At 30.0% G+C, this 26,693-nt stretch overlaps 1 protein-coding gene across 10 annotated transcripts; it reads right to left on the reverse strand.

The window, feature by feature from the left end:
- Positions 1 to 525: 525 nt before the first annotated feature.
- On the reverse strand, positions 526 to 26,485 carry LOC146534105 (uncharacterized). Of its 10 annotated transcripts, XM_085194554.1 has the most exons (28): positions 26,270 to 26,485; positions 13,196 to 13,207; positions 11,236 to 11,415; positions 10,043 to 10,177; positions 9,755 to 9,820; positions 9,209 to 9,307; positions 9,029 to 9,127; positions 8,847 to 8,945; positions 8,416 to 8,514; positions 8,217 to 8,315; positions 7,977 to 8,075; positions 7,650 to 7,748; positions 7,469 to 7,555; positions 7,285 to 7,383; positions 7,070 to 7,168; positions 6,830 to 6,928; positions 6,654 to 6,740; positions 6,482 to 6,580; positions 6,314 to 6,400; positions 6,144 to 6,242; positions 5,838 to 5,924; positions 5,646 to 5,732; positions 5,469 to 5,567; positions 5,206 to 5,268; positions 4,904 to 4,978; positions 3,759 to 3,899; positions 2,436 to 2,629; positions 526 to 1,519 (listed from the first exon to the last, which is right to left on the reverse strand). In XM_085194554.1, the coding sequence occupies exons 1-28, from the start codon at positions 26,286 to 26,288 to the stop codon at positions 1,430 to 1,432; spliced, it is 2,697 nt and encodes an 898-aa protein (XP_085050680.1). In that variant the 5' UTR covers positions 26,289 to 26,485; the 3' UTR covers positions 526 to 1,429. The 10 variants fall into 10 exon arrangements, with proteins under 10 accessions (XP_085050680.1, XP_085050685.1, XP_085050682.1 ...); XM_085194559.1 differs by lacking the exon at positions 8,416 to 8,514; XM_085194556.1 differs by lacking the exon at positions 7,977 to 8,075.
- Positions 26,486 to 26,693: the final 208 nt, after the last annotated feature.

The following is a 26,693-nucleotide window of genomic DNA, read 5'->3' on the forward strand; positions in this document are numbered from 1 at the left end:
AATACTTTATACACGTTGAAATCGATTTGAATCCAAGGTTAGGTAACTTTTATCGAACGTTTAGTAATATACCTACTATTTTACTCCTAATAAGTATTGTATGTATTGTATTACATCATCAACTTATAGTTCTATTATAATATAAAATAAAATTAATAAATAGGAGTAAGAATAATTATTTCTTATGTCTTAAGTATTTTTAGTCATTTGAAATCTTCACGGAATAATATGTATTTCATGTATTATGCAGAATAAGACGCCAAATTATCAGTGGCGTAGCTAGGGGGGTGCGAGCGGTGCGGTCGCACCGGGCATCAAAAGGAAAGGGGCATCAAGTCCCCTAGGCCGCACCAGGCAGCAAATACCCTAGCTACGCCACTGCAAATTATGTCTCTAGTTACATAAGTATTTATAGTATGATCCATATAGATATATGTAATTACAAACTTTTTTACCAAACAATTATAGTCAGATAGTCAGTTATTTACTTTAGGAGTAATATTGTCACGATAAAAATAAAACACATTTAAGATGGTAATGCATTTATAAAATAATATACATGATGATAATTTACAATAAAATATAAGTAAGGCAATATATTTTAAATAATATTTTATCAACAAATAACAGCGACAAAGTTAAAATAAGCTTACAAACTGGCATGTACGCTACATAAATTTATCTCCATACAATAACAAAATTAGATGAATATTTTGTATATATTTCCATGTAATTATATATTTATATATAATCTGCATAAAGTTGTATATAAAATATACTGCGAAGCAGTTTTATCTGATGGCCTTATTCTATTCGCATTGATCACACATTATTTCCAAGAATTTTTGCAGTCGAAAGCTTCTATTCAGAGACATTTTTAAAATAAATAATTTAAAATCTTATGTTATTCTTTTTAATAAACATTCAAATCTACAATGAAACATTTATTTTATATATAAAAAATACTTTGAATTATAAATAAGTATCTTCTTTATTTATTTTATTTTGTAATAGTATCTATAAATAATTTAAAAGTGTCTCTTAACAAATGTTTTCTTGTCAAAGGTCAAAGACTAAATGGACGGTTTACGCCAAGCATGTCCGAAATGCACAACAAATGCAATACAATCCAATACAACAAATATCTTAAACATAACTTATTATTTACAATACAATAATGAAACGAGTAAAATGATTTTTTTTGTGACTTAACAACAAAAACGTAGTAGACGTTAGCTAAAACTTAAATAAAAATAAAAAAATTGTGCAAGATTATGAACGAATTGGGAAACTTATATTTTATACGAAACACACTTAAATAAAAAAAATCGTCGATATTTTATTTTGACCATTTTCTGTTGAATACTAAAAATAAGCTATTCTGTATTGATGATTGGAGGTTTTCCAATTTGCGGTAATGACTGAAGGTTTACTTAGGGAAGGCAGCAAGGCCCTTGCTAAGAAGCCCGGCAGCTCCCTCAGCGCCGTCGTGAGCTGCGTGAGAGAAGTTTGAAACCAACTGAAAGAAAAAAGTATATTTTAATATAGTATTGTCGTGGCGCAATGGAACAGTGTCTGACGATAAGCGCGACGGTTGTGAGGTCGATGTCCAATCGGTGCAATCATTGCACCATTTCCAAGACAAAGCCCGGCCTTAAGTTCCATCACTTAAAAGCGTAATATTGTGCGGGGAATAGAATGTCTTTAAATCAGGTTCTTTCTACCTTTGTTATATACGGAATATATGGTGAAACAAAAAAACAAAAAAAACAACATTTACAAAATATTCGAAATATATAATATGTTGTAGAGACATGTCTTAGTGTTTTTATAATTAGACTAGCGGACGCGCGCAGCTTTGCTTGCGTAATTATGGGCGAATTCTAATAAACCAGGAAACATGTGTTCAATGAAATATTTTTAAGAGTCTAAATTTCAAATTTCATAAAAATCGGTGGCGATTTAATGATTTTTCCATACAAACTTTCAACCCCATATTTGCACCCTTAGGGGAAGAATTCTAGAAAACCATGAAACATGTTTTCAATTAAATACTTTTAAGAGTCTGAATTTCAATTTTTATAAAAATAGGTGCCGATTTAAAAAAAAATCTATACAAACTTACAACCCCTTATTTGCACCCTTAGGGGGAGAATTCTAGAAAACAATGAAACACTGTTCAATTAAATACTTTTAAAAATCTAAATTTCAAATTTTATAAAAATCGGTGCCGATTTAATTTTTTTCCATACAAACTTTGAACCCCTATTTCACCCCTTTAGGGTTAAAATTTTTCAAAATCCCTTCTTAGTGGATGTCCAGATTACTAAAGGAAACATCTGTCCAAATTTGACGTTTCTACCATCAGCGGTTACAGCTGTGGTAAGACGCACGTCTTACCTCAGTCAGTGATATATAGATAATATATTTCTCACCGCATCGCGTTTCTCGCTCAAAAACTTATCCGCATCCTTGATCTTAGCGTCGACGACCTGTCCAGCATTCTTGAGTCCCTGGTCGGCCGCGTCCTCCACCCTCTTGAGCGTGTTGTCGACGGTGCTGTGGACGGCGTTGCTGGCGTCGGCTGCTGCTTTTTCAGCTGCCTTCTTTGATTCTTCTACGGCGGCGTCTGGAAATATTCATATTTTTGGATATAGATTATGTTTTTTTTAGAAATTATTGTTGCAAAAATTTAAGTAAGTATAATATGTATTATGCGAAATTTTAAAAATCTTCGGAAGAATACATTTCGACGGTCTCAAGGTAAAGTTTTGAAAGTGAAAAATTGCAAGTATCTTTTATTGCTGTTTTGAACTACTAACAAGGGTAGTGTAGTAAGTACTAACGTGTATGTAAATACACGTTTAAAAAACACATAAATAACTTTTTTTTAATTTTGAAAATAATCTATTGAATTACACTGCTTAAGTGCTTAGTATAAAGAAGCGATCAAAACATTTATAATTTCTCGATTTAGATACGATTGTATGTACCTAAACCTATATTTTCCCCCAAATAATACTTCAAGAACTGTGCGTGGATTACAGGTTTTTCCTAATTATTATGAGACAAATAATTTATTTATAATAATTTGTTTTGTGGCACCTACAATCTGTTTTAGTGCTACTAGATCTCGGCCTTTGCAAACATTATATTTATTGTAAATGTAAAAATGTACGTGTAAAATATAAAACACAGCTTTGTGATCAAACGGTTTGACAAAAAAGAAACAAACATTATTAAATTAAATATGGTTTGAACATAAATCGCTCAAGTCTTCATTTTCACAATTACTTAGACAATAGCTAGCTCGAGCCCTTACCTATTGGTTATATTAGTTCTAAAGTACAATAATCGTTGAAAAAATGTTAATAGATTTTATATTTGTAATGCCAAACTCGTGTTTGTTTTTATTTAGTTCTCTAAATGGCACAGAAGGCCACAGATTATTTGTTTGTACGATACATGTTGAATTCCAATCATATTTGTATACTGTTTATTTTATTAGGACGTTATTTACTCAACGCCAATGTTATTCTAAACTAAATATTTAATTTATCGAGCAATATTAATTAAATATTTTGGAACATAAATAAAAAAATGTACAATAAAAGATTACTATTTTTTACTTTACTTTACAAATCTCGATGAACCAGCTTTCAAACAAAGGAAATCGCATCTAAATCTAATACAGAGATTTTTATTACTTGAAACTTATAAAACCTATTTTCCCGAGCGTAAAAACCACAATTACTTACTGGCAGCCTTCTTAGCCTCCTCCTTAGCAGCTTCAGCGGCGACTCGGGCCTTCTCTTTAGCGTCTTCAGCGGCCTTCAACGCTTGAGCCTTTGCCTCTTCAGCTGTCTTCTTTGTATTATCTACTGTCGCGTAGATCGTATCTGTCAAAACGGAATTTATTTTATTAATAAATAAATAATTTATTATAATAAGTTTTGTTATTATTTAAACACAAATAATTTTTAATTTCACTATGTAAATCGAAGCCTAGGAATTATGCAAATCAAATTTGTATTTGAAAGTTTGTTTATGTTGTTAATATAAACGATAAAATTCACACATTTATTCAAATAACGAAAGCAAAGTAGGTTAATGTTGCTATAAATTATATTTTTATTATTTTTTTAATTTTATATTTAGGAATGTAATTAAATTATTTTTTAATATTAGTACCATAAACCAAGTATTTTTTTTTGTAAAATAACGTTTAAAATGAATGGAACAATATAATAAGATGAGGAAAAAGGCTTATTTTTAAACGACTTCTGTAAGAAAGGAGGTTATCAATTCGACTGTATTTTTTTTTTTAATTTAAGCGACAATATAAATGGTCATAGGTAGGTATAGTTATACATATTAACAACGAAGAATTATCAATGGAAAATTTCTAGTCGAGTCTATTTTAAATTTAATATCAGTTGGTCACGGTCGGTCAAATAACATGATTAAAAGTAGTTTTATGATAATTTAAAATGGTTTTCCACTTGTCACACTTTAAAAATTGAAAACATAATTATTAGGTAACAATATTAATAGAACAGATTGTTGAGTCAAAAATCTTGGATCCTATTCCCATCTAAGTCAAATTTTAATTATATCCCATATATGGTAGGGTAGGAGAACCTAGTGTTAAGACATTCCGTTTCCCCCTTTCCGCCGAAATTTCAAGACATTGCTTGTAAAATGGCGGACACTCAAATCACTTTGTTTTGTTAAGTTCTTACCAGAGCAAAGATATGAAAATAATTCATCACCCGCATAGGAATCGAACCCACAACCGTGACGTTTACAATACGCTATGCCGCTTCACCACGACGCCTTGTAAGTAAAAAGATGTTAAGTAAAACAGTTTTAATAAAAGCCATTTCAATCCAAACACAAATACCCGTTGAGACTTCAGCGGTTTTCTCTACGTTAACAATGGCGGACTTAGCTTCGTCAAACTTGTTTACGATCACATCTATAATTAATAAATTGTATAATATAGGTTTTATATAATTATAAAAAACGGGCTGGCCAACAAAACAAAAACAAAAAATAATAAAAAATTAAAAAGAGAATTTGTAACTATTAAAGGTTTTTCTAACATAATACATATAAAGTAATGTACTTACCTCTCTGTCAAAATTATAAACATATAAAAACCGTCACACAAGCAAAAAAGAGGCTTTACAAGCGAAAGGTTACCTTTGGTTCTATCATAGAAGGATTTAGTATTAGTAACGTCAGCATCCACCGAAGAACTTATATCTATAAAATTGTTTAAAAACAATAGAGTAAGAAAAGTGATTAGCTTAGGTGCAATACATGCAAAAGTTTACTTATATATAAAGCATATATACAATAAAAATCTTGTAATTAACAAAATATATAAATTAAAAAATAAAAAAATAAACGAAAAAAGAAATTCACAGCGTAATTAATCACAAAAACAAAAAAACTACGGATACCTTTTGCGCCTGATACTAGTGAAGCACTGTTATCGTATATTGAACCCGCTACACTCTTGGTAGACTCTACAGTGCTTTGAACTGTGTTAGATACGGAATCTACAATAAGAAAGCCTAATCAAAACAGGGCCAGCCAAAATAAAATACAATATAAAGTCGATCTCAATATTTAAGTACCTTTAGCAGCTCCTAAGAAAGATGCACCCTTATCTACTGCAGATGCCGCTACATTTTTTGTACTATCTACAGTGCTTGAAACGGACTCTACAAGCGAAATACGAAGTAATTTATATATAGCTTTATGTATTTGTATATATATAAATATGTATAACAAATGTTATTAAAAACAAAAGATAGTGACAATTATACCTTTAGCAGAACCAACTAATGAAAAGCCTTTATCTACTGCTGAGGAAGCAACATTTTTTGTTGTGTCTATTGTACTAGCGACAGTGCCTACAAAATTAATTGAAGAATATAATAATGGAAATATAAATACTTTACATATTATTATAAGCATTTCAAATATTTAAATATTATTTTAACCAGGCTGAAACGTTTAATTGTAAATATATTCATTCCTCTGAGAGGAATAAATCTCATCTATTTTATTATATTTTTTTGTACATAACTAAAAAGTTGAGAGTAAGTGATCAAAGCTAAATTGCATTCTACCTTTAGCAGCTTCTACGAGTGACGCGCCTTTATCAACAGCGCATGCCGCCACATTTTTAGTGGTATCTACAGTGGCCTGTACAGTACTCGCGACTGATTCTAATGAAAATAAATTACCAATTATTCTATGTATAATAAAACAATATTTTATTTATATAAAGTAACTGTACCTTTAGCACTACCGACGGTGGCAACACCTTTATCTACAACTGATGCAGCTACATTTTTGGTTGTATCTACCGTACCCACTAAAGTATCTACGGATTAATTCATAATATTGAATATGATTTAAAATACTACGGTCATATTAAACGTCTGTATTATTAAGTGAATTTTACCCTTAGCAGTGCCTACAAATGATGCTCCCTTATCAACAGCTGACGCGGCTACATCTTTAGTGGTATCGACGGTGGATTGCACAGTGCTCGCTACTGTTTCTACAAGCATTAGAAAAAATATGATATCTTGATGTATAGCATATTAATTCTACAACGAATCGTTTTGCAATACCTTTGGCGGTACCGACAGCAGCTAAACCTTTATCAACGGCTGAAGATGCCACGTTTTTTGCAGTTTCTACTGTGCTTGCTACAGTGTCTACAAATGGAAATATACCATAAATGTGATAATAAAGATAAAAAAGATAAAGCTGTATGTTTTTGTTTCGTAATATATCCTTAATATACCTTTAGCGGCGCCTACTAGAGATGCACCCTTATCTACTGCTGATGCAGCTACATTTTTAGTGGTATCTACAGTAGTGTGAACAGTGCCTGCTACAGTATCTATAAATAAATGAAATGGAAGAGCTTACTAAGAAATGAATATGTACGTAGATACTGAAATACGTAAATATTAAACTTGTATAAAAAAATATATAAGAACATTCTTTTATTAATATAAATTTTGAATAATAAACAATATACCTTTAACACCTCCAATTAAAGTAGTTCCTTTATCAAATGCGGTTGCGGCTACGTTTTTAGTGCTATCTACTGTAGTTTGTACGGTGCTCGCTACTGTATCTACAATTATAGTTTTACCTTGGTACTTTTCTATTTAATTGATTTGTTTCTTTAGCGTAACAAAAATGCAAAAAAATATTGATACCCAAAAAGAGCGACTGTGATATATTTATTACCTTTGGCAGTATCAACGTAACCTTTTCCTTTTTCAGCTGCAGAATAAGCTGCATTTTTAGTGCTATCTACCGTACTTTGTAATGTGCTTTGAACTGTATCTACAAGCAAAATATATCGAAAATAGAAATAATAAAAATATAAATAAAGAAATATCAAGGAAGCTTGTTTATCTATTGTTTTTACCTTTAGCAGATTCCACATACGACTTTCCAGTATCAATTGTGCTTTGAGCAGCTTTTTTTGTACTATCTACTGTGCTCGCTACTGTATCTACAAATTTCATATAATATATGAAATAATATCCAAAAACTATAAAAATATGTAAATCAAACAAAGCTAACCAAACATAAGCTTTTAGTCTAACCTTTAGCACTATCTAAGTAAGATTTTCCAACATCGAAAGCAGAAAACGCATAGCTCTTTGAAAAATCCAATGCCGATTGCAATGTGTTTTGTGCTGAATCTAAATTTGTTAATAGGCAACACAAATAACAAATATTAATAAGTCTATTAAAGCAAAACATGTTGATGAAACTACATGTATAAATGGATGAATAATAATGAGGTTCACACGATAAGTTTAAATGAGATTAATTTATTTACAATAATATATATACATCACAGGTTTAGCACAGGATTTAAATTAATGCAACACAACAAATAACACAAAGTGTGTCTCCTTTTGGTCTACCTTTAGCGCTATCCACATACGTCTTTGTTGTATCAGCTGCTGAATTGGCAATATTCTTAGATCCCTCAATAGTTTTATTTACGTTTTCCGCTACAATATCTATCAAATTATCATGAATTTTACTATCACATTATTATTTCATAGTGATTATTACAATAATGTTTCAATTGTCCATTTTCATAATAAATTTAAGATGAAAATAATATTAAATTTCGTTAAGAATATTGAAATAACAATTACCTTTAGCATTGGATGCGTATGTTTTGCCACTATCAACTACAGATTGAGCTGTCTTTTGAGTGCTATCTACAGTACTTTGAATTGTACTTGCGATTGAATCTACAAAATAATATTTACAGTGTAAGTATTTTTGAGAACATTATCAAGTTTTCATATTTCGAAATGATAATAAATTTAATTTGGCTACTATTATTTATACCTTTAGCAGAAGCGGCGTATGATTTTCCTGTTTCTAAAGCAGATTGTGCTGTTTTTTGTGTACTGTCTATTGAACTTTGTACTGTATTTGCAACTGTATCTAAAAGATAATATAATTGATACCTTTATTTTTCTATGTGTTTGTTATTTTCTTATTTTTAATAGAATATATGATGGTTATAGTCTATACCTTTGGCACTGGCAGCGTATAATTTGCTAGAGTCTAATACAGACTGTGCTGATTTTTGTACAATATCTATTGAACTTGCTAAGCTAATATAAACGATAGTAAATAATAAAATAGTGGTAAGTTTAAAATTATTACAAAGAGCAAATACATCTATAATAATTGTTTATTTTTTTGGGAAAATTTCAAATATACCAACTAACAGAGAAATGAAAATAAAGATTATCAAAATCTTCGTAGAATACCTTTAGCAGATGCCGTATAGGATTTTCCAGTGTCTAGCGCTGAATACGCTGTTTTTTGTGTTGTGTCGACTGTGCTTTGAATAGTGCTGGCTATAGCATCTACAATTATACAAGGAAAATAATAACAAAACGATTCAATGTCTTTCAATAAAACAAAAAAGAAAAAGGCGTGATGAAACTACCTTTTGCACTTGAAGCGTATTGTTTGCTAGCATCGAAAGCAGACGATGCTGATGTTTTTGAAGCATCTAAAGTGCTTTGTAAAGTACTTGAAACTGAATCTAAAATAATGGTAATATTTAATATTTTATATAAAATAAAACCTAACTTTAATTAGATATTATACTTTTAAACAAAGGTACCTTTAGCGGAGGCAGCATAATCTTTACTGGCTGCTAAAGCCGATTGTGCAGTTTTTTGAGTAGAATCGACAGTACTTTGGACTGAAGATGCTAATGAATCTAAAATAACGATTAAAAAAAGATAGAAAAAGATAAATAATTGACTATTTATAAATATAACCGGTAGTAAGATTTGTCTCCTTCAAAAGCGAATTGAGCCTTCTTTTGTGTAAAATCTACAATACTCGCTAGAGAATCTAAATATGATAAATTGGAGACATCTTTAAGCTAGCTAGCTGATTTGCGAGTTTTATCTACAGTACTTATTTCTACGTTTAATAATGTATTTATATTTATATATAAATAAAGAAATATTTAATATGAAAATATTTGCATCAAAAATACTGTATATGTCTTAACTAATTACCAAACCAGTGGAACATGCAGAATTTAGTAAAATTAAATCCGATTCCAGATTACCATCCAAGTTTACTAAGAAGGTGCACTCATACACGTAAGTGCAATCATACTCATTATCATCATGTGCAGAGTTAAAACACTCCTTACCTTTAGCTGTGTTAATTGCAGATTCCGCGGCCTTTTTCGTATTATCTACTGTTGTAGCAATAGTATCTACATAGAACGAAAAGAAAAGGAAAACAAAATTAAACATAGCTTAAAAATCAACATATAAAAGCCGAAAAGTGATGAAATCAAGAAATTAATAAATAAAAGAAAATTAAAACATAATGACCAGAAAACAATTAAAATATGGCTACAGATCTTTTTCAGATTTACTTACTTAGCGAAATCTAAAAAAAATATACCAATTTTCCATACATATATCTCACTTACCTTTAGTTGTGTCGACGACTTTCTTGCCATCTGCAACGGCCTTGTTGGCAGCATCTTCAGCTTTTCCTGCAGCAACTGATACCTTCGCCAATTCCTTGTCCAACGCGTCGATTGCTGAATGCTTGGCGTTGGAAGCTGTAAAGTGTAAAAAATATTAGGTACCTATCTACATGTGTAACTCTATGATTTAAAATCAGAATAGAATGATGTATGTCTATGATCTATGATTTAAAATGAGAATCTATCTAGACAATAATATTTGAATTTTGTTTATTTAGTTACTAGAACGAGGAAAGGAAAATATTAAATTATTCCTCCGAGTGGGAATCGAACTCACGACCGAAACTAATGCCTAGTGCCACTAGTGCGATACTAAGGCCTCATTCAACATATTTATGAAACAAATATTTTTCTAGGTTAATGTTATAGGTGTTTGTGTAATCACATGCCCCAGTTTAGGGTCATCGTATTAATCGAATATTTCATGGAAATTTTATATTTTACATTTAATGCTAATGGAGGTTGTTGACTTATTAATTAACTTCTTTATTGGTTTGTATTGAAGCTGATAATTATATATTTCATTCGTGTCTACTTTTATAGGTAGGTACATATACGACTGTATTACATATTACACTACTGTAAGTACTTATATCTTTACTTCGATCATTTTCTCACAATTAATATACTCTAGAAAAAATAATAAATTATTTTTTTTTTATATAAAACATAACTACATATAATTCACAGCTTAAGCAGAGACTAAGTAGATAGACATATTTTAAATGTATATATATAATTGACTAAGCGATTACATCAATATTTAAATACGGCCTGGGAAAATAAACTGGGCTGCTGTAGTTTTACATATTTTATACTTAGTTAGCACTATTGATCGTGACCCTTATTCAAGGTTATAAGCAACTTCGTATAATTTTATTAAGTATTTTCATTTACATACTAACTATTTATATTTGAAATTAATTTCAGAAAATATAATATTGAAACTAACCACATGTCTAAAGCCATTTAGTTTTTTTAAAACTATTGGGGCAGTAAATTCCGATAAATACAGAGTAAACTTGCAGAGAACACTTATTTTTTCTGCTTTTTGTTAATCTAAAGTTAAACAATAATACATGCACAACGACAAACTTTAACATTTGTAATAGTAGTAGGCTTTATTTATTTACCAGAATTAGCAGCATCTGCCGCAGTTTTCTCCGCCCCGCTGACCAATTCACCCGCTTTTTTCACCTGGTCTTCTACAACGTGGGCAGCCTCAGATACTTTCTCAGCGGCGAGTTGCTCGGCATCCTTCTTCTTCCTATCGAAGAGGGATGCAGTCTTCTCGCCGATGCTTCGGAACGCGCCTGTTAATTGGAAATTTATGTAACAAATATGAATACAATTACTTATTTATAGTACGAATCGTGGTCGTTTTTCTCACTTTAGAATATTAATGCGCAAAAGTACGCTTAGTAACGTAACCCAACGCTGCGTTTTACCTCTTCAAATGGGAAAATAAAAATAATTAGAATATATCATCAAAAGGTAATCAATCAATACACCACAATGGCGTCTACTTCTAAACTATCAATTTCTATACTTTGTAATTGCTCTACTAGTGTATAATTATATTTCATTTAAACCGCTTTTCCAATTTTAGTTCGTTTCATGTTAAAGTAGTCTCTTCTGACCTTCAAGTTGCTTTGCGGTTAGACCAGTCCACCCAGGCCAGTCAGGCCTTTAAAATTTAAAGCGAAGCATTGGTCTAACATACATTTATTTACACAATTTACTATTCATTTAGACTTAAAAGTTAAAACCTTTTACAAAATATCTCTAAGTATTTATTTTTATACATTAATACAAATCAAATTTTACATTTTTTAAAAGAAGATCACGCAAAAGACTGTATGGAAAGTAAAAAACGTGTTCTATTACGTTCCGTTCGGTGCGGTCAATAAAGACATTTTAAATAATTATTAATCCCCCTGATTTGAACCCACAATCGATGTGTACTGTATACATATATGAATCATTTAGTAATTTCATAACATAACGTTTCTTGGTAATTCAGATGTTTATCAATATATATGTAACTAAAATCACTGTAATGTAACGTAAGGCCAGTAATAGCTCGCTTACTCACAGCCCATATAAAACTAACTAATTCCTACGTAGCACGTAATAGACGCATTAGGCACGACCTTCACATTTTTATTAGATGCCTTACAATATTTTTTTATACAAAATATACATATGTGCATATAAAATGCAAAAAAATCTCAACAAAATGTCAAAGTCACTAAATTTCAGTTTAAGAAGAATGTTTTACATAATTTTTAATGAAAATAATTCAAACTATTGAATCTACAGCCGTCATATCCAAAGTTTTGCAAAGAGATTTCGGTTAGACAATTCGTTACATAAGACGTTGCCACTAGAGGCTGTATTGATCTTAAAGATTTTATGCTCCCAAGTCCACCAGGTCTCTTTAAAGATGAGGAATCTGCATTATGACACACTGCCGCGACACAAGATTAACAACGGCATAATAATTTACAGAAAATTATTTTATATATATTTACAGCAAACTATGCTGTATAAAATTGTATAGAAAAAAATATTTTTTATTAAAATTACATTTTTTTTTTATTTAAATATGGATAATATATTTTTTTAAAGGAAGGTCGAAGTTATAAAAATTAATTGTTACCTAATGCTGTGAAAAGTAACCGCGCCCAGACCGCCATTACTCCATATAGTGTAACACACCTTAATTATTCTTAAAGGAATTAATATCACTAATAAGCTAGTGGCACTGTCTGGTCACATCACAAAAAGTTCAAGAGTCCTTGATATCTTTATATAGTTGTAAATTTTCATATTGCATCTGATGCCTAGTATTAGATAAGGGAAATCTTCCAAAGATTGCGAACTTTGGGGTAGAACAGAAGTGGAGAATTCTTATATTGATATAAAAATGCAATATCCTATATATTGCAGAGAATCAACGATTTCCAAAAAACATCTTCCTTTTGTGTGGAAATATTTAATACAATAACATTTCTTATTTATATGTGTATTATTATTATGTGTGTGGATACTGTTAGAAAAAAAAATCAATAATAAAAGATTCGAACTCACCAAGGTTCTTGTCTATCGGACAGCGTGGAAATTAATTAATTATTAATTAATATATTTTAATTAAAATAAATAACAATAATTTATAGTTCAATACATTCCAACTACCTACATGGTAAATTATTCTAATGAAATATCAAATCCATGCCAAAATAACTAAACTACTAAGGATTATTGAATAATTTTACAAATGAATATGATAAAATATTTAAATACCGTGCATTACTTACGATTACGTGTACTTTTGTTAACAACGAGCTTAGAAATATGCTACCTTACTTATGTGTTCTATAGAAATTAGAAATATGAATCATGCTGAGCATATGTAGGTATGTAACTAATTACTATATTTATAAAATATATCTATAGTTAACTGGTTTCCTTTTCCTATATATCGAAAGCTATTATATAGTTGTAATGCGATCATTTTATATAAGAATAAATGAAAATGTCCACATTACAGATATCTAGTTTAGTAAATTAAGAGAAACTTATATTTGTAAACTGGAAGAGGAAAAAGGACAATGTATAACCACTCACAATTGATATTGAATATGTAGATTTAAAATATAGTATAATTCAAAGTTTTATAACTTTTTTCATTATGTTCATTTTAAAAATAACTTAAAACCAATACATTCTTTATATTACGTATATAAGTTGGCATATGCTAGTAAAGTATTCGAAAGATCCTTATACGGGAAGGGACCAGTGACCTCAACCTATTCGCTAACCGGCTCTGGTAGCGAACTTAACTCTACATGCAGATACTACAAGTCAGGCTTCGTTTCAAAATTACTATACAGTTTTGAATTTTAATCTTAAATCGTCGAATAACTTTAAAATGTAATATTTCTTTTTAATAATTAAAAGTAATTCTTTGATATTCATATAAGTGACCTTAGCTAGTAATTAAATTGTAGGAGATTATTAATTGAAATCACATTTTGTCAACAATAATTTGTATTATTTTTTTCAGTTTCACGCTTTATCCCGCATGTAGCCGGGTAACAGCGATACTAGTATTGAGACACTCTGTTAGCCATTTTCCGCCAAACACTGTGTGTTAAGTGACGGAACTGAACGACACGCTTTGCCTCAACACCAGAGCGAACAAATTAAAATTTAAAATTCCCACATGTCGACGCCACGACTAAAACTTGTAGTTAGTTAGTATAAAGTATATTTTAAAAAAAATTAAAGTAGTTAAAACAGTGAAAGTATATCAAGAAACCAATGATTATCAATTGAAACTGCTCTAAATATGACAACAAAATAATATTTAAATTTATTATTTTAATAATATTTATTATATTAGCGCGGCGTTGAGTTCTGCGACTCAACACGCAATGCCTCTAGAATTCGGCAGAAAGTTGGGAACGGAGTGTCTTAACCCTCTGCCTACTCTGCTGTGTGCGGGATACGGCGTGAAGCTGATTTTTTTTAATAATATTTAAACAACAATGAACTAAGGACGTTCGTTTTGGCACGTCACGCGGACATCAGGTTATTAGCACGGGCAGTGCCACACTCGGCTGTTGGTCCAATTGATCTAAAATAGAGTTCGGTTAGAGTTAGACGGGATTGTTGTTTGTACAATGGATGAATTCATTCAGATTCTTAGAATTGTATAGTTTTTGTATTCTTAAGATATATTTGACGTCAGATTTCTTATAAGTATAGCTAATACTGACTTTCTATATTTAGATTTTTCAATCTCTATATGTTTTAACTCTTTCTCTCTTTCCTAATTTTCGATTAAAAGATAATCAAAAAAGTCTATATATATAGTGATTTTGTTAAATGATTTTCTATAAATGTCATAATTGCAAAAAGTCAAATTACGGTACGCAATTTCTTTTGACCCATAAGACGTAGATTGATACACTTTTAAAGAACAGTATAAATAGAAATACAATATACATAATTAGTGCAATCTAAATATAACTTTTTTCACTGTTTTAAATAATTTAGTAAAGTTCATTCACCGTTTCCATAATTTAGGGCTAAGCATCTAAATACTGTTATAATAGACTATTGTAATCCAGTATGGTAATTGAAGTTTACTGAACGAACTAAATCGTTACATATTTGGCTTGCATTAACCCCGGCTTACTTCCTGTCCATAAATAGTTAGTATAATATTTAGGAACGTGTTTCTAGGTACTTTCGAGTCGATTATTATGTTTTATAATAGTCTTGGACTTAAACATAATATATCCTTTTAAAGTTATTTAGATAATTTTGATAATGATGTTACACACTTCGGTTAGGTGGTCACAATTTTTAAATATATTTTTTTTATATTTTTATATTTTGGTTGGCATACGATTAGTGTAATATTTATATTTAACACATTTTAATTTCCACTGACTAGTAAGCAACATGCAATGCTTGATGCTTTTTTACACATGGAAAAAAACGAAAATAAAAATTATAAGCAATATCTAGTAATTGTAGATTTTTCCCTCATTATTATAAAATGGAATATAATATAGTGAATTTCTAGCGTGAATATTTTTTTAAACTCAGGCTTAGCGTATATGTGAGATTTTCTCATCACTTCAGCGATAATCTCGGCCATCGTCTGTAAATATTTGCAGTCTAAAAATATATTCAGAGATAACATTTTCCATATTATCGAAGATGTATATAACATCTGTTTAAATAATTCTGATATATGCTTAATGCTTTTTGATATCGACGTAGTAAATGTTTTTAGTTTTTCCATACCTAATTACGACAAACAAGTTAGCCTACCCTGCTGTGCGCGGGATACAGCGTGAAAGCTGCTTAATTACATACTAATGGTAGTTCAATATAAATTTACTATTTTGTATTTTTTATTTGAAACTTAGAAGAAATTCATGACTGATAGTCATCAAAGAATGGACGCGAATTAAAAGCGCCGTAGATCTATTTTATCTGGCCAGGGAAAGGACTAAATATGCAAGTTTGACTGCCAACCCTCACTAGTCGGAGAGGCACTATAAGAAGAAGAAAGAGAGTGGGGATTTCTGGCCAAAAAGCACATGCGAGATATAGCGCGATATTATTTTCATTCTCTAAATCTAGTGCCCGGAAAATTATATCTCTAATACTCTCACTTACGCATTACTCTCGTGATAAAATAAGAAATTTATTTTAGTCTTATACTAAAATATCTGAAAGACGTCTTGACTTGCATAATAAAATGATAGAGTTCGAATGCTCATATTAAATCGGGCCAATTATATAACAACGAAATTAGACCACTAGTTTTAGATACTATAAAATAAATGCATTTTTATTTTTATTGATAGCGCGATAGAGACACGAAAGCTTAGAATTTTTATTATCAATTAATATTTTATGTGTAGGTACTGCTGCAGCAATACTACAGTGAACTCTGACCTAGATATTGATTTAAAAAAATATTATATTTAATAACTGGCATATGTATGTGCATAATTATAGGTAGGTACCTATACGCCTTGAGATGTAATTCAATGGTACTTTTTAAATATACTAATATTGTCTAAGGGTAAAGTGGTCGAACTTCTGAAGAAGATAAATTTCTGTCATGCATTTTCTTAAAGCTAATTCACCAAACAACTAAAGATTTTTAGATGGTTAAAACAAATTATAAGAAAAGAGCCAACAAATAATGAAGTAGGAGCTATCCTGAGAGATATTAAAAACATCATAGTAACTTTACATACAATGAAATTCATTGAAATATTTAAAATTAAACAACATAAGATCTGCAGGGCTTCTCTATAAACCAATGTCAATTCCATTTTGACAACACAAGCGAAACGAAATTATATACCTAATATATTGAAGATTGATAATTTGATATAGGTTCCAAGACTAAAGCTGGTCAAAACAATGTAATAAATAAGTTATTTTATTGCATTATTTTTTTTAATGTACAAAGCACACCAATCAATACACACACCCAATTCCATTAAGGCTGACATTCCCAACGGCTTTCAGCGCCAGGTCGTCTGGCTATGGAAGCTAGACTGTGAAATTGTTGATGGCGCCCGTACAATATGCTCATATAATTGTGAACATAATTAGGTTACACAGTAATACGATTTATCTACTTGTATTATGTGTCCCGCTACAAGCGCGATGGTTGTGGGTTCTATTTTCACTCGGGCAATGATTTTTTAATTTGGACATTATTATTAAAGTGGAAAGTGAAAAATTGAGTTTCCTTTGCCAATGTTGTGCGAAATAAAAGTGCTTTATTAAGTACATGTGAGCGTCGTTACGAGTTCGATTTCTTATAAACGAAAGTCAATATTATCAAATTCCAAGTCACTCAGAGAATACTAAAAAAAATATGTTTTAACATTAGTTGATAAATAACAAATATGTTATAAATGGAAAAAAGGAAACAATAGTATATAATATAACATCGATTAAGATAGCTTCGGTCCAACGATTAGAACAGATTGCTCTCGCACTATTCTAGTGTTATTTTTTTAAGTTACTTAATAACGGAATGTCAGTTTGTTATTGATATAGGCTTTATCTATTTTGACGTTCAATAATGATAAGTGGATATACTTTATTATATTTTATGTATACCCGTATAACGTCGTTTATATTGTATTCTATCTGTCTATAAACAAAAAAAGGTTATATAACAGTGAAATGTTAGCGCCTGACCTAATTGGCAAAGCCTAGCACACCTAAATCGTATAACAAAATACCATCACGAACACCAGCGCCAGCATGTCTGGGGCTAGAACATAAACCGAGTATTGATCGTTGGACTGCAGTCGCTACGCGAAGACGTCTCAGATCCGCCTTTGTTGACTTTGACACTTTTAAAAAGAAATTATGAATAGCAAGCTATTGGAATTATCACTATTAAATGAAAAATAAATATAACTTTTAATTTATAAATATATTGCTTTTTTTATAAATTTATAACGTGCGAAGAGATTAAGATGACAAATCACAGTGTCAGAAAGAGATCTTCTTATTAAATAATCAGTTGCAGTTAGACAGGTATGTCGAAATGGCGCCACGCAAACGAATGATTTACTTTTTATTATTGAATTTAACAATATGAATAGTAGGAGATATAAAAATGAAGAATATATTTTTACACAAAATACTTAATAAGTTTTAATTTATTAAATTATTATTTTTAATATTTATTAAATTATTATTAAATTATTATTTTTAAATTATTAATATTTATTATTAAATTGTAGTATATCAGCATCATCGTGTATCCCTCAGGCAGAGAAGGCCTAGGTGTAAGAAACTGCGCTCCCCACTTTCCGCCGAATTCTAGAGATATTACGTGTTGAGTGGCGGAACTCAACGCCGCTAAATGCTTCAAAAGCAGAGCGAAGAAATGAAAATAAAGATTTAAATAAATATTTCATTTCCTCGAGTGGAAATCGGACCTACAAATGGTGTCGTATTTACAATCACAATGATTATTATTTATTATCATCTATAATAATAAGTAATAATTTTATATATGTATTAATTAATACATATTAATGCATCCCGCGCCGCGGTTGAATATTAAATGACACGAGACCTCAGCTAGAAAGGATTAACCGTTTCTCTCCATATAAGATAGATAGATACGTCAGACAGATTGTATTACAGTTAGTTGTGAATGGAGATATTGTTATGTGATATTTATATAAGTTTAGTTTTAGATTAAAATTAATAATATATTGTAAGTATATGCGTACTAAAAAGTTTATTATACTTAGCAAATTACTATTAATAATCGTAAAATGAGTGACGTAAATATCGATAGAAAATATCGATTTTTAAATGAAAATCGATATTGTTACATTTCCATTTATTTATTTATAATTTCTCTTAATAAAATTGTAAATGTAACGTTTTAATTTTGTTTTCTTTATGTCCACAATCTAAAATGTTCTAATCGATATATCTTGAACATAAATAATTTATGTTTTTAGATCAACATCCATAAAAACATGTGTTGTGATTCATAATAACTTGTTTTTATATCTATCACAATTAAGATTAAATTATTTACGCCACTACAGATTTCTATCCTAAAGTTGTTTAGTAGCATAATAACATACTGTAACACTAACATACTTTCTTTTTTATCTTAATCAATATGACAGAGAAATTTAATGTTTATAAAAAGTTAATAGCTTATTAAATTAGCGAGCAATTAGGGACTAGGGAGGTACAGATAATAAAATTATATTAATATATGTATATCAACTAACTACAATCTTAAATATGTTAGAAATAAATAATAGTAAGATTCCTTGTGAAAATATTATAATTACTAAACAAAATTTAAAGTACAAAATAACATAATAAATGTAATTTGCGAGGTCAGTCGTGTCAGGCCAGTCGCAGGGGTAGAAAGTGCTACTGTAAATGGCTGTGGGTTGGATTCCAATTCGAGGATATGAAATATTTAATATCACAATTTTCTTCGCTCTTGTGTCGAAACAAGGAATTCGGTAGAAAATGGGGACAGTGTGTCTTTACACTGGGTTCCTACTTCCTACTTACCCTGCTGTGTGCGGGGTTATTACAGCGCGACGATAAAAAAAAAGTAACTTGTGTCTATACCTTATTAAATCATAAAGGACGATGCGTAACCTAATCGCATATAATTTTCTCCTGACTCAAAACAAAATTGGCTAAAGTGTAAAATATTTTATAATATACATTATACAATAAAAATAACTGTGGGCGTTCCAACAGAGTTTCCGCTGAAGCGGTGACCTCATGCCTGTGATGTCATTACTCTCGAAGCGATTTACTACCGGTGTAATGCTTTGTCTAATACCTAACTGTCTCTATAGTGTATTATTTAACTGCGCACTTTGCAAGGCGTCTAATACATCTATAAAGAATTTAAATGTTTTATATCTGTATGAGTATTTATATTTATTTAATTTCCTGTATTTATATTTACTTGATTTCCTGTATTTATATTCAACATAATACAATATTTTTCATTTACTTAAAGTGACAACATTAAATGCGAAAATAACATTAGGATATTTATTATCTATATTTAGTTTCTTTTTTTTTTTTTATTGAAAACGAAAGTTTGTGTAATATTTATGGTGTTTAAATAAAAATAATTTGACTATTATTATTTCTAATTACGTATTATTTATATTCGTAATTATAGAAAAAAAATATAAATGGGTCCATTTCAAATCTAATACCAATTTATGGTAGAACGATATTAAATAAGCAATGCCTGTATTATACCAAGGTGGAGCCATCAACTTTTCACCTCAGTGACCTGCCAAGGACAAGCGTAGGGCATACGTTAACTACATGCTTCAAAGCTTACCTTAAGATTATTATAGGTAAGTTTTGAAATTTTACTGCGTACAAAACCTAAATTAATATTAAATAACTAATTTGCAAAATTATTAATATTGCCAATTTAATTATTAACATTTTCCTTTCAAATATATTATTTTAAAGTTGGTATTAATAGTACTCAAAGTTTATATAACTCATCAACAAATTGCTGATGAGCACGTGATTAATTACTGTAATTTTAATTAATATAATAGTTATCATTTTATTTGTATAAACGAACAGCTTAATAACACTACTGCGTACAAATACCTACATAGAGGTCAAAACTCAAAAGTCAGACGAGAATGTACTTAGGACGATATAAGAGTATGTATATTTATTTATAAGTCATTTTTGTAGAAATTTCCTAATAATTTTATTAAGTTAAACTTATTGTTGAATATATGTTTTATCGTTTACTTGGACTGTTCATTTAGTATTCATTCAATTTTAGTTAATCAAATAATATTAATTATTTAATATTTTTTTTATATGTTTAATTTTAATTTAAAGAAGAGCTTAGAGCTAGGTTAAAAATCATAGTACAACCAAGTCGGGTTATTAAGCTTAATAACACAAACAGCAATAAAAGCTTTTCTTATATTAATAATTCTTTCATTGAGTAAATTATAATTGTTGGAATGAGAACAATGTTTCTCGTACCTATATGGCTTTGTCCTTACATTATAAAGCCAAAGCGGTCATATTTCCAACTGACTCGTCGCTATCGATAAAGTGCACATAAAAAATAATGAGATATGAAAGACCACGAAGGTATGCATGTTCTTTATTTGTACTGGTAGGCAATAATCATGCTTATAATGAAGAACTGGAAACAAGGAAATGTATTTGGTATTCTATACGAAGAATTCTCTATTTTTGTAAGGAACCTATATATTTAAATATAATTTCTATATTTGTTTTTAGCAAGCTATGAATACTTCGAAGAACAACATAACAATTACATTAAAAACGCTGATCGTTTCTTTCAACACGATTATTTTTTAGGATTATGTTTAACAATTCAATGAAGATAGGTATGTGTCTTTCAGGAGTAGAGTGTACAATATCAAGTAGTATCGATATAAGAAATATAGGAGCAGAAAGATAACCCAACATCGTTGGGTGGCTCGATTACTTTGTCTTACAAATGTTATATAAAAACATCTTTAAGCGGGAATTGAACCTACAACTAACGTTTTTTCACTCGAACATTGCCCATAATACAGTAATTTATAAAATAATCCTCATATCCCAAACCGTCTGGAAACCGATAAGATGTTTCAAAATGAATACCGACAACATTCCACGATGGACCAAGTCGATGTGTTGTCCTTTTTGCGTTACCCATTATTGGGTAAGTGGGAGAGAGACAACAATACAATTACCCGTCGACCTTGGTGATGTCACCGTTGTGCTTACAGAATTTGTTTTGATTGTTCTAGTTGTGCGAAGACTTTTGTTTTGGTGTAAACATATTTTGTATAATTTTTAAAGTGTATTCTTTCTTTATATTTGTCTATATTATTTTTATATTATCTATAAATAAATATATTTTTTATTCTATTAATTATTATAGTAATTTTATGTTTACGGTACCTATTTATACATATATTTTTTAAATTCAACGTCGATTTTAGACTTTTGTTTAAATTATAATTAAAACATGTGTGATAAATTATATTTTTACTGCAATAAAATATAATTTATGATAAAGTAAAAGCAGAATGTGTCATGACTTTCGACTCGTGACCTTTGCGTGACCGACCACATTTTATTTCTTTTAGTCCACACTCAACATGCCAAAGGTCGTCAACTGTATTATAGTATATATTTTTAATCAGCATAAAAAATACTTTAAAACACGTTTAATAGAAAACTTTAAGCCAAATTAAAAACAAAACAAACGAAATAAAATACAAAAACAACATCTTTTTTTCGATTTCAGACAGCAAATCATTTCGCACGTTTCATATTAATATGAAACGTGATATTATTATATTATATTATACATATTAATATGAAACATAATTTAAATTAATGGTGCTAAAGTGACATTATCTTCATCTATATTTGTGTATTCCTTGTGCTAAGTTTTTTTCGATTTTAAAATTAACATTTACTAATTAAAATAGACTTATTAAATAAAAATATTCAATAGTTGTATATACGGAAAAATTATCGAAACTAATTCGAGGTTACACCACTGTCAATGTTACAAGAAGAATCAAAGTTGACCGTATATTTATTACGCTATACGCTATTTTTCCATGAGAAATAGAATAAATGAATCATAAATATTTTCATATTACATGACCGTGACCTCCGTTCCGGTGCAGGTGCACTAGCGGCGTCGACGCCTACATACGCGACGCTTCGAGACTGTTGCCTAAAACTGGATTCATAGCTTAGGAACCATCATTTAATTATAATCTATTGAAAGTAGAAAAATAACGTTAAAAGTAGCATTGTAGGACTAGGCTTTGAATTTATACACCAGTAGGTATACCTATTATTTGTTTTATTACTATATTCAGAGGTATTCAATGAACATACATTTTAATTATTTTTAAGTTAACACCTTCTTTTACGTGATTTTTTTTATTCGATGCGTAATAACTGCCATTTGGTCCGATAAAAGTTTCATTCATTTTAGCTCAGTATTCTTTATAAAATTGAACATGTATGAATGTTCTCCTTCATTAAAATACGATTCAATTACGAATTAACCGCAAAACAACACACAAGATATGTCTCACATTGTAAGGAAGCGAATATCAGTGATGTAAGATACAAAAGTATCGATTCAAGCGAATGCGGAATGACGCACACTGTTCCGTACTCATGTATGACATTTTATATTAAGTTATTTCTACTTTATATTAGGTATCTTTATCAGAGATATTATGATCTTATATATTATAATGATATTCCTGGGGTATTATTTTGATATGAATTAGAAATTGATATTGTTTTCTTTATATTTTGTCGTCCAGATTCCTTCAGTATGGAGTCTAAAAAGTCTCATATTATAGTGCTTGTATTATCAGAAGAAAAGATCTACCTTCTTCTGAAAATATAAGTTTCTTTAAATTATGATTTTCTTTAAATATGATTCGAACTTCCAAAATGAGCGGAATGAGAATTACCGAGTTTCTTTTAGATACTCAATAGTACACACTACTAAATTACAATTTATAGCCACTTCACACACTTAAGTTATACAATATACATATATTTGGATATAAATGAGTATTACACATAATGCAGATTTATGAACTTGGCTCGAATGTTAAGCGAGTACGTGACTCGTCGCTATTTATCGCTTCTGGCCATTTTGACAAAGTAAACTTAATTCTGTTTCCCACTGCGTAGTTTGTATATTTCAAATTATTTTAAGATTTTACGTGGTATGGCATTCCTTAAATGTCGCAGGCTTTAGATTTGGATTTTAGTAGTAGTTGTAGTAGTAGTACGATTTGTTGTTGTTGTTGGGAAAGTAGACGGTGCAAGATCTAGAGGCCGACGCCGTCAAAGAAATTACTGGACTCTCCATGATTAGCGCAATAAGGCAAGCAGAGGGAAGGGAGGCATTGAGGCATCTCATTTGCTCTTCCACCAAGACCTACCAGAACGGGCACGACTTTCAGTAATGAAGAAGACAACAAAGAAGAAGAAGAGTAGTAGTAGTAGTTAATTTTTTTCATCTTTTGTTTTTGGCACTTCGGGACGTTACGTGTTGAGTTGTGGAACTTAACGCCGCACTTTGTCTATCAAAGCGAGGAAAAATGGTTTCGACAGTTACATATTCTCACTCAAAAAAGATACGAAAAATATTTTAAATCATATCAATTATCATGTCCTAGTTCGATGATCGATGTCATTAAATTTATATTCTTGTCATAATTAAATAAACAATTAACTTAACTATCTGTTTCTAGAACAAACTACACCTTATTTAGTTTAACTATACTCATCTAGTATTATGTCATGAAAACCTACACTGTTTGCAGCTTTTAAAGGAAATGCCATTGTTCCCACAATTACATAACTAGCTGTCTCTACTATTATAGTAATAACCGATAGGATTCAAGATTATAAATATTTCACCTTGTTTCACTTTTTTTAACAAGTTTCAGTTACTTACTCCAGTCGGTAATATTTATTGCTTATAACTAAAGTCAATTTAAAGCATTAAAAAAATTATAAATCCAGCGTAATGTGAGTGAAAAATCTGCATTATATACTATTTACTAAGCTTTTTTGCACCTTCAATATCTGACCTACAGGTTGTCGAGAAAAGAAAATATATCCACACAATTATCTTTAAAATATTTTCGTTTTTCCATTCAAGCTAGACAAAACGCGAGATTAAGTTACGTCACCCAACACGCATTGTTCCAAAACGTATCATATTATAGATAAAACAAATATATACAAAACAAACCAGTTACTTAAATATTAATTGCTTTAACCATTCAATATTGTTATTTATTATTGAGGTACCACTTGAAGATTAGCAACAACCAGTGAGTATTTAGGTACTCTCGAGTCTACCTTGAGATTTAATTATACATAATTGTATTTGCCTCAATCTTGGGAGCGCGAGTGACTCACGAGCTAATGAACCATTGCTCTTATAACTCATTAACAGATGCCAGATATAAATTCCAAAACAATTGTTATCTCATACTATGAACGGTCGAGTGCCGTCCTATGGCTGACCTTACTAGTTAATCGTAATTCGTAACTACTTTAGTATTTAATTTCTTTTTAGTTTTATTTTTGTTAGGTTATTTAGGTTATTTATCGGGGCAGTCGGGGCAGTCGTGACAAGGGTGTAACGCGACGGTTGTGGGTTCAGTCCAGTTATATTTCCATTTCTTCTCTCTTGAAGTTGTTGAGTGTTGAGTTCTGCCACTCAACACGCAATGCCTCTAGAATTCAGCAGAAAGTGGAGAACAGAGTGTCTTACCACTAGGTTCCCTCTGACTACCCTGCTGTGTGCGAGATACAGCGTGAAGCTCATTATTTATTAAATTCATGTATTCTCTCTCCCTCTCTCTCCTGTTATAAAATGTGAACCAATGAAACACATAAAAAAATTAATTAGTACTAGAGTAAGGAGTAGAATAATTATTATGATAGAATTTCTTCCATATTTTGCAGTTTCATTTTTAAATATAGAAAATTAATAAGAAACGATTTGAGAACATGATTTTTCATTAAAAAGACTCGACGATGAGATGATTCGAAAGAAAATGTAACCTATTTATTATAAATTGATTCATAGAATAATAATATAGAACCAAATGTATGGACATTACAAAGGACTAGCACCCAACACCAAAAAATATGTTGCAATAGAGTTGCGCATGCGTTTAACATTTACAGACTTTTTGTGTTTAACTAACTACAAATGTCTTAGAAATAGTAATAGTAAAAGAAAATAATACGTAATAATGAAAATACTGTAAGATGTATTGTAGAAAAGTATGATGGCTAACTACAATGAGCTACCGAGTAGGTAAAAATAGCTACAAGCATCAACTGTTCTACAATAAAATTATGAAGTCATTCCAGAAAAATATATATAAAATTCCAACAAACCTTATTTACAAATATTTATCAGTTTCTTTTAACTTTTATAATAATTATTTTTTTTTTTTCACTTTTAAATTTATTCTAATATAAAAATAAATGAATCAACGAATGGGAAATAAATACACATCTCACCTGCGATTCCGCTGAACATTTTTCCTGTTATTTAAAATACCACAAGTAATAAATTGGCTCACAGATGAACGGTCTACACAATATTTTTAAATGTCGCACTAATTTTAACTCAGCGCTACTACCGTAATTTTATCCGACACCTTCCGATTCGTAAGAGGACTTCTGACTGAAATGGAACTGTAATGCGGTCGAACTTCACTTTGGATTGACACAACGATCAAAACTACCGCATCCAATTATATTTGTACCTTACGTCATGCATTTGCGTTTTGTTATTGCTATGTATTTGAATTTTAAATTTTAGTGTATTTAAAATTATTATCGTATCCTTAAAAAATAAATAATAATGAAAAGTGTATATAATGTTTCAATTTAATTTTTATTGAAAACTATACTATTTGTGTAAGACTAACATATAAAATTT

This window comes from Heliconius melpomene, chromosome 12 (genome assembly GCF_056956725.1).
Source record: "Heliconius melpomene rosina isolate 202511_hmr_F chromosome 12, ASM5695672v1, whole genome shotgun sequence".
NCBI lineage: Eukaryota > Metazoa > Arthropoda > Insecta > Lepidoptera > Nymphalidae > Heliconius > Heliconius melpomene.